Source organism: Rattus norvegicus, chromosome 6 (assembly GCF_021556685.1).
Source record: "Rattus norvegicus strain SHRSP/BbbUtx chromosome 6, alternate assembly SHRSP_T2T, whole genome shotgun sequence".
Classification (NCBI taxonomy): Eukaryota; Metazoa; Chordata; class Mammalia; order Rodentia; family Muridae; genus Rattus; species Rattus norvegicus.
In genome coordinates, this window is record NC_141539.1 from 63,290,019 (window position 1) to 63,299,661 (window position 9,643).

Consider the following 9,643-nt stretch of genomic DNA (forward strand, 5'->3'; position numbering starts at 1 on the left):
CCAGGGTTTGATCACTGACATTGTAAAAAGACAAATATACTTTGAAAAAGGGTACTTTTGACTTAAAATTAAAAACTTATAGATTCCTTAGCTTATGTGATTAATAGCTCTAATAGGTGATAGAAAGTTTGAACTTAAATTTTTAATTGAAATGGCTCATATAAATACAACTTTATGCAGTGGTCCTTTTGCTGTTCTATAAATAAGGATAGCATGGACTAGCTGGTCCAATTCTTAGGTATAAAAGAAAGGGTCAAGAGCTAGTTAGCACAAACTTTTGTTTTGTTTTGTTTGAGACAGAGTCCTTTATGTATCCCTGGCTGTCCCTGAACTCAGCGATCTGACTCTCTAGTGCTGGGATTAAATGCAGTGAAAATTTACACTGATTTAGAACTGAGGAAGACAAGCTTTATTATCTCATCGTGGCCTTAGGGATTTGGAGAGGATCCTGAATTCAGTCTTAAGTAAAAGTGTGTGTGTGGTGGAGGGGAGTTTCTAGAAGATAGCTTTCTGTGCAAATTCCACCAGAGAAAATGCAAACTAGTATAAAATGAAATAGCCAGCTGATAAAAGTTCTTTTTACACATCTAAAGTGGAAATCCATTTAACTCGAAGTGAGACTGTTCTCTGAATGCCACCAGTTGTTTACTGGTAACTATTCTCCACAGCTTTATAAACCCTCCAGTTGTTTACTGATAACTATTCTCCACAGCTCTATAATCCCTCCAGTTGTTTACTGGGAACTATTCTCCACAGCTCATTTCTAGTGCAGGTACATCTGACATGAAAGCTCCAATGGGTGCTACTTCCTAACAAGAATCAAAGTTCCAAAGATTTACCTGTGTCACTGAAAAAAAAAAATGTAAAAGCTCAAAACCAGAGTCCTGCTAGTAAAGTGTACTTCCTTTGGTGATTTCAGAACAAACAGCTGTTGGCTTCAAACATAGGAATCATGCTGATTTGCTCTATGTGATTACTGGAAGTAAGTCTTCCTGGAGAGAAAAATTAAAATTCTCCCCTCCTTGTAATTTCGCTTTGTTTTTATTACAGTAGAAACACACCAGTTAATTGTCTTCAACTGGCTTTGCTACTTTTCCCCTTCAGTTTCTAGGATCCTGATTCCTATTTGCACTACTGTACCATTTCTTCCTACAACCAAAGCTAGGAAGCTCTGAAAATACTGTTCAGCCAATTAACAAAAACATTAAAGCTCAGAGCACATATGGAAAAGGTACCTGACATTTTCATTCCACAGCTTTAAAGCTTTCATTTCTCCCAAAATGCTACAAAAATATATGAAAAAATCCATTTCCATCCAGTATATAGTAAGAAAACAAGTATCTTTTAAGTAGATTATTCAGAGACTATAGCCAACTGAATTCACCACCACTTTCTCTATAAATCCATTCATGTATTCAACCATATGTATCTAGTCCACATACCCATATTTACATCAGTCATTTTTTTAGGGTCAAGTAACAGTGCGCTTCTGACAATGAACTATTTCTACAATAGCTCCAAGACCCAAAAAAAGTTGTTTTAAACCTGTGTAGACAGATGCATAGCTATTTCTAAAGACTATACACCAAAACATGCTTGTCAGGAAAACTAACCCATGCATTTGAATATACCCCAAATATTTTTAATTAATGCTAGACCAACTAAATTAAACATTTTCTAGAATTAAAGAGATAGCATTAAATTGTTTCCAGAATAATATTAAAAACCATCTGGCCAAAACTTCAAAGAAAAAAAAATTCCTTCCTATCCCAGCATGTTCGACTTAACTGTGTATGCATGTGTGCACACTCATCTACCTTAACATTTTCATTCATTAGTATTTTGTGTTTACAAAGCCTTGCTTGCAATTTCTTGGCACAGGCTTTCCCCCAAAAGATACAAGCACAAAACACTAGGCATACACTCTTCAAAGTTTTATTTCACTAACTTCAGGTCAAATTTCCACAAAATTGTTTTCTGGTCAATTACTAGCCTTTTTTGGCTTCCCAAAATGGTAGTACCAAAAGATTTGTGGGTCACGGAGAAGAGACCCCTTTAAGAAGCATTGCATTTACTCATCTTCCACAAGGCAACAGAGTTGGGTATCTGACTGTTCAACAAAACAAAGCTTTAATAGCATCCGTGAGGGCAGACAGGCAAACCAGGCTGTAGACACTCTTCAGCTTGTCAGAAATCAGACCAAGTAAAACCTATTCCACACCGATATAAAAGTACTGCCATTCATCTCTTCTTTTTCTGTTGCCGCAACATTTTTCTTCTTTTAATTATCATATCATGTAGTTTCTCAAGTCCTTCCTTTAGCCCATCTCCTATGATTGCACAGGTGGGCTGTAAATGCCAAGGAGTCGATGAGCTCAGTTCACCCATTGCTAACAACTTCTCGATCTCTGAGAGAGAGAGTGAGTTCCTCAGGTCTTGTTTGTTAGCAACAATAAGCACAGGGACTCCCTGATTTTCTGATATCCTAGTTATTTTATGAAGTTCAGTTTTGGCTTCTTCCATTCTCTCAACATCAACAGAGTCCACCACAAACACAATGCCATCTGTGCATCGGGTATATGACTTCCACAGTGGTCTTAATTTCTCTTGACCACCTACATCCCAGAAGTGAAAAGTGACTGTTTTGGAATTGCCCAAGGTTACCTTAATTTTCTCAGTGTTAAATCCTTTGGTAGGTACAGTATTTACAAATTCGTTGAACTGCAGCCTGTATAAAACTGTTGTCTTTCCAGCACAGTCCAAACCCAGAATAACAATGTGAAAGGACTGAAAGGACGGCAGGCTGGATAGGATGGAAGTCTGGTCTGACAGTCCATTCCCCATTTCCAGCTGCAAATGGTGTCCCAAACCGAACGCGTTCTTCTTATCTGCTTACAATTTCTCTTCCTGGGTGATCGATCGAGCTACGCGATTGCTAGGGAGGAAATGAGTAAGTTATTACTGTGAACACATTAAAAAATGGGGTTTCTCTACTTTAGCCAAAAAAATAAGCACAAGCACATGAGGGACTTAATAAAATTTGCTGTGAGTAAACACACCAGATGAGATAGTAAATTGCACTCAATCCAAAACAAACGATGAATAACTGTCACCGAAAGGCTTTGATTTCACTCTAACTGCTGGAACCTGTACTTTTCTCTGTTCTCTATGATCCCCCGAACCTCAAAAGCTCGTTCTAAAGACAACCCAGTCACCACTATCTGGAGCCCATCACCTTATCCACCAAAGTGCCTTTTCTTGGCAGAAAACTCAAAAAGGCAGTCCTATCTGGGAGATCTAACCGGGTCTCACCGAGTCTCCAGGCTCACTTTCCTGGCTCCGTCCCTGACACCAAAGCTCTCACCTCCGCGGCTGGAGTCCGGATTCCAATGGGGGAACATTGGCTGGTGTCTCTCCGCGCGAGGAACGCGCCACAGCTCCTCTCAGCCGAGACCTCCGCGCCGCTCTGGCGGCCACCCCACAGGGAAGCCCTGACTCCGTCTCTGGCCACGCCCACCCTCACGGCCCACCCAGGCCCGGCGATCCCATTGGTCGCCGCGTCAGAGCGGCCATGCCACTCCCGCCCCGGCGCCCTAATTGGCGAGGGTGCCTGCCACTCCCAGGACGGCCGCGCCAGGGCTCGCTCTCGGCCCTCCGGCACCACCTGTTGCCCTAAGTGGGAAACGAGGTATTGCGGAGGGCGAGTCCTGGCCGCAGGTTCGGCCGCCTCGCGCACCTGCAGCACGGGCCACAGTGATAAGGCCCTACACGGTGGGAGTTGCCCACCGCGCCTCAGCTCGCAGTCCGCCGAGGTTCGCTGGGCCTCGCCGGTCCCTCCGGACGCCGAGCCGCTCGGGCACTAGGGCGTCCACCCGCCGGCCTTTTCTCCCGCATGACCCCGCGCCACTCACCTGGCTGACGGTCCTCCGTCGATCCGCCTCCGCGGCTGTCAGCCGCCGGGGAGTCTGTCCCCGGGCAGCGGCGAGGCCTGACGGCGGCCGGGCCGACGCCGCGCGCCAGCCGGGCTAACGGTGCTCTCGCCAGCCTCGCTTACCGGCCGCGGCTCCGCCCCTCACGCCGCGCCTGCCCGAGGGGGTCGCGCGCGCGCGTGCGGCCGCGTCTCCTAGCAACGTCCAAACAAGGTCAAGTTCCAACCCTTTGGGCGCGGGCCGCGGGCGCAGACGGGCGGGGCTTGGGGCCTCTCGGCCGCCGTTTCTCCGTCTTTCTGCGGCCCCAGGCTGGGTGCGGGAGGGCGTCGCCGGTACTGCCCCTCTTCCTGTCACCCCAGGGCGGCCTCTGGGCGGCGGCGGTGATTCAGGGTCCGGGATATTGGAGGACACTGGCCGGGTGGGTCCCTTACGTCACGTCACAAGGCAGCCTGGGGGAAGTCTGCGCGGCCGCCCAACCCCAGCACGTGCCGCCGAGGATGCTAGCCTACCTACCTTTTGTAAGCCAAGCGTTACCTCCTGAGTGAATCTAGCTACGCCCCCACAAGTTGGAACTGGAACCAATGCCCCTATTACGGAGGAAGAAATGCACTCTGAAACGCTAAATATTTCCCGTGGCCCAAGAAAAACTGGTGATGAAGCTACAGCTGGTAACTTAGGACTAGTGATTAAGCACAGAATACCCTCCCTTGGGTTGCCTAATGTAATTGTGTCCCACTATGTTTGGCCATAGAAGGCAAATAGTCGTTTTGTGAATATACCAGTCTTTATAAAACAGAATGAGCCAAATTGATTATGAACCAATTTAAGATGTGGTCAGCACCTTTAAAGATGTTTATTTAAAAAGAAAACCAGAGTGTATTAAAGCTTGGTAGAACTTACAGAAAATTTTTATCTGGAAGGCTATAATAATGGTGGTGTAGAAAAGGTTGGACTTATTTCTGTTGTTTTTGTTTCTTTGTAGTTTTGGTTTCGTTGCTTTGTTTTGTTGTTTTTGGGGGGGTTGTTTACTTATTTGTTTTCTGCTTTTGGTTTTTCAAGACAGGGTTTCTCTATGTAGCTCTGGACCAGTCTGGCCTCAAACTCAGAAATTTGCCTGCCTCTGCCTCCCAACTCCTGGGATTCAAGGCGTGCACCACTATCACCGTCGTTCACCTTATTTCTGTTGTTTTTAATAGGTGATATAAAAATTAAGGAATAACCACAGCGTCTAGCCTTCAGACAGCATCATTAATTTAGGGGAAAAAAGCTAGAAATCTCAAGTGCCATATTCTATAAAGTTATGGAATGTAATCTGAGCTAAAGATTTAACTAAGTATGGGATCTCATTAGCCATTTACAGTAATTAGCCTAAAAAGTGGGAAAAGCTTTTGTGCAAGAACTACTCTCCTTGAGCATTTTAACATGGATTCTTTATTAAGCTGGAAGTGCTTGCAAATCTCCTTAAATAATTCAAGTTAAAACTCCAGCATTTACAGTAGTTTTGAGGTGAAGCCCCTACAGGTGTATCATGCTCAGTTGCATTTTTGCAGTCTTAGAAGCAAAACAGGCAAGATCTGATGACTCAGACTCCAGCCTTGCAGAAATCACCTTGCTGAACTGCACTTATATGTTTTACTGTGAGCTTTTGATGAAAACAGTCACTAGCAGCCTACAGCCTGTGAGTTGAATTTGAGAGATAAGGATTTTTCGAGTGTCTTAAAGAACTCCCAACAGAAAGACTATTTGGTATAGACAGATCATCTGTGTCCTACAAAGCTTTTGGCCACTCTTTCTGTATAGAAAAGTATCTATAAGCAATAACATAAAAACAACAGTAAATGATTAAAAAGTCACAAAATGTCTGAACCCCACAGACCACTTGGGTATTTTTCAGGTGCTCTTTGTTCCAGCAGGATGTTACCTTTGGACTGGAGGTCAAAAACTGCACTGCGGCACCCAGAGGTGCCCTAGAGAACATCTGGAGGGTCTGTGAGAGATTTTATTTTCTGAGGGCAACACTGCCACCTGTTGTTTCATGTTTGAAACTACAGCTGTTAAGTTGCATCTACCTAAATAAATGCAAGTTTGAAACTCCTGAGACAAGGTTAGGATAGACACTAAGGCCTGAGAACTTCCACCTTTTAGTTCAGTTCTCCAGACTCAGCTCAAGACCTCTCCAGTCAGAAACACCAAAAGAGGAATCAGAGATTGATGATCATATTTCAAGTAGGTGTTCTGATTAGCTAATGACAAGCCATCTTGAGCAACTATTTTAAAATTTATAAAATTTTCCTTTCCAATGACTCTGCTGGTGAACTATTTCTATTTTTAACCACATCCCAAACCTCGGAGCAGTTCTGATGTTTGTACTGTCTCTGAGACAGAAAACGTGAGAGCCCATTGCTGATGTCCTCACAATTTCTCAGTGTACCCAGGGATTTCCCCTGTCATCCTGACACAGAGACAGAAGCTTGGTGGTACCTGCTGGATACTGGTCCAAAGGATCATAAAGCAAGAACACTCTCATCCTTCATTTTCTCTCATTCTATATTTTTTCTCCAGGAAACCTGCTCCAAATTCTAGTGCAGATCAGAGGAGGTTTGTATTAACAGGCAGAAGTGAGTGCCTAAATTCATTGGAATCATGTCCACGTGGAAATTGGCAGAATACACATTGGAGCCAATCTACCTGGATCCAAGTCATGCACTGCCAAAATTGGCTGGTCTCTGATCTCTGTTATATTAAGAAAGGTGACCTTCCTCAGTGTAGTCACATCTAATTTTTTACCCTAGGCAGTTTTGTAGAGAAATATGAGTCACAGTATTAATGTGCATTTTATTTCTTATTTTACTCTATGGTATAATAATCTGTAGAGAGAAATACAGATACAGAATTATATATAAATGAATATGCCCTGGTTTGCTTGTGTTGTGTATGAATGCTCAGTCTTCTGTGAGTTGGTGTGGAGACGATGAAAACCTTAAAAGATGGGGCCTAATGATGGTAATTAGATCGTGGTAGTACTGCGCTCAGACAGGGACCATGCTGACATCACGTAGCTAATCACTAGAGTGGGCTATTAGTAAAAAGGGTGAGCTTGGTCTCTCCTCTATCTCTTACTTTCTTTTTCTCCAAGTTTCCCCTTTTCTGAAGACCTCTGCCATGAAGCTCTCCATCACAGCCAAGGACATCTGCACCATGCTCTTGAATTTCCAGCCTTATGAAGCACTTAAAACTCTTGTGTTTATAAATTACCTATTTTAAGCCAGATGGTGATAGTGACACATGCCACTTTAATCTCAGCACTCAGGTAGCAGAAGCAGGTGGATCTATGAGTTTGAGGCCAGCCTGGTCTACAGGGTGAGTTCCAGCACAGCTACACAGGACAGCTACATGTGCACACTAAGGCTTGTGGTTGATTCAGTGCAGTGGGTCTCTAAATGGCTCTTCAAGACATAGATAACAAGATTTCCACCTGACTAACCTAAGCATTCCCCATTGGAATCAGAAGAAATGAGGCTGACCCCTCTGACAGTGAGCTCCTGGGTCTCTCTACCCTTCCTACGTAGTAAATATTGCACAAATATGCCAATATATCACTTGGAAAGAACGCCAGTGTATCAGCATGGGGATACATTAGCTTGCTTGAGAAGACTCATCTTCCTCTCTCTTGGTACTCATTCTAATACCCTTGGCTTTAGATGATTACTTGTGTTTGACAGTTTGATGCTTTATGTGTGTGTGTTTGAACAGACACCACTCTGCACGGATCAAAACCACCTAAGCACCCTTTAGGAGCAGGCTGATAAATCTGAATCCACCCCTTAATGACTCCTAATGCTTTCACACTTTAAAATTTGCCTATTTTACAAACAGACAAAAAGATTCTTCTGTTACATAAATTTGATTGTGAATGCCTTAGAGAAACTAATATTTCATTATTTGGTCCTTTTATTTATTTATTGTGAATTATATGCAGATTACTAGTTGGAAAAGAACAATGGTAAATACTCAGAGCCATTTGTCAAAATGCTGAAACCGTTGAGCAAAAATTCCAGTTTCTTCTCTGGTAATTGGTAAGTTCATTGGTAAATTTGTCTCTGTTACAGAAGAAAATGCCTTGTCTTTCTACCCTTCTTTCTGTCTTTCTGTTTCCCAGATTTTGCCCTTTGGGAAGTTATTCCCTCCCCATAATGCTCTGGGTCACATCTACGTCATGTTGGGAGGCATACATCTCTTCTTCTTTAGATGTGAGGGAGGATCAAGAATCCTGGGTTTTGTGCTGTATACAGCATGAGTTTCTCAGCTGATACAGAATTTGAATCTCAAAAGGTGATCAGTGGTCCAATAATCACAGGCATTTGTGGACCAAGCATTTCAATTTTTGACAAAATAATTTGCTCAAAAACAGAAGATTTCTGGTCTATTTGGTTCCAGAGTTGAATGTGACAGAAACCACAGCCAAAGGCTTTGTCTGAATAGTATCCTGACTGTTATTAGCCCTTTCTCTTTTGAGTTAATGGCAGCTACAATCAACATGAAAACAACACCCTTAATCTGATTTTGTATCTGGCTTGGCTCACAATTCTGGAAAGCCCTTGAGCAAGGTCTGAGTGACATCTTTATCTGCAGTTATTTTGTTTGCAGACACTGGTGGCTTTTCCAAGATACTAATCCCCAGTCAATCCCAGTTGCACGCCACCTGAGAGTAGAGGGACCTCTTTTCATTTCTGTTTAACTCCGTAATCCTGTTCCTCAACCCTGATTTGAAGGCTGCTACTGAAAGCAGGAAAGAGCTGTTATTCACGTTAGTGGTTCATTCACGTTAGTATCTTAAATTTTCCCTTAATCTTAGTCTTTTCCCAGGAGGAACATAACCACCTTCTTAGTTACTGCTGCTAAACTAAGTTTTACTGAAATTTTTTAAACTAAAAAAGAATTGCTTTACTCCTCGCCTATGATATGTGTTGCTGACCTCTCAGCAGATCCACCATTAAAAAGAGGCCAAACACCTTCATATCAAAAACCCACTTCTGACACCAGCTTTTTTATTACAGTGCAAGATGACCTGCTTTAGAAAGAGAGGGGCTTCAAAATGCTTTGGTTCAAGCATCATGGGATCTTCTTTGTTTGCCTGTCTCAAAATGAACAGAGGCTCTGCCATGTGCTACTGGCTTCTGTCTCTGACCTCAACAAGGGTATCCCAGGTGTTCATCATTTCCCAGATGGTGAAGAATGGAACAGAAGACTGTATGGCTAGAAGCTTTCTTTTGAGGAGAGTGTCAAGAAACATGCCCTCTTAGCTCAAAAAGCTGCACAGTTTTCCAGAACTGTCAAGTGACCATAATTTTGACTGGTAGAAAATCAGAGGATGAGATCTACAAAAATATGCAAGTGGGGTTTCTGTTGTTAAGAGGCAAGATAGAATATATAATGAAGATATCAAACTAATCACAATATATTTTGTTGTCCTTTATATATTTTTAATATCACTTTAGGGGAAAATAACATGCATATTTAGTGTCTTGTTTTGCCCTCTGTTGTTTCAATAGACTGTGGCTAAAAGTAACTTGAAGAGGAAAGGATTTGTTGGTTTATATATCCTGAGTCATAGTCCATTCAGGAAAGCCAAGGAATTAACTGGAGGCAGGAACTGAAACAGAGACCATGAAGAAGTAACGAGATGCTTCTGATGGATTAATCAGCCTGCATTC

The 9,643-nt window shown here is 42.9% G+C and overlaps 1 protein-coding gene and 1 long non-coding RNA gene across 7 annotated transcripts; one reads left to right on the forward strand and one right to left on the reverse strand.

Moving 5' to 3' along the window:
• Window positions 1-1,919: 1,919 nt before the first annotated feature.
• Window positions 1,920-3,930, reverse strand: Arl4a (ARF like GTPase 4A). Its single transcript, NM_019186.1, has 2 exons — window positions 3,912-3,930; window positions 1,920-2,935 (listed from the first exon to the last, which is right to left on the reverse strand). Exon 2 carries the CDS (start codon window positions 2,842-2,844, stop codon window positions 2,242-2,244), a length of 603 nt encoding a protein of 200 aa, NP_062059.1. The 5' UTR covers window positions 2,845-2,935; window positions 3,912-3,930; the 3' UTR covers window positions 1,920-2,241.
• LOC148005212 (uncharacterized) lies at window positions 3,622-9,386 on the forward strand. Of its 6 annotated transcripts, XR_015622381.1 has the most exons (4): window positions 4,220-4,347; window positions 7,233-7,289; window positions 7,909-8,005; window positions 8,987-9,386. It is a non-coding gene; the product is annotated as an uncharacterized LOC148005212 (long non-coding RNA). The 6 variants fall into 6 exon arrangements; XR_015622378.1 differs by lacking the exons at window positions 4,220-4,347; window positions 7,233-7,289 and adding an exon at window positions 3,622-4,142; XR_015622377.1 differs by lacking the exon at window positions 7,233-7,289 and having other exon boundaries at window positions 4,220-4,597.
• Window positions 9,387-9,643: the final 257 nt, after the last annotated feature.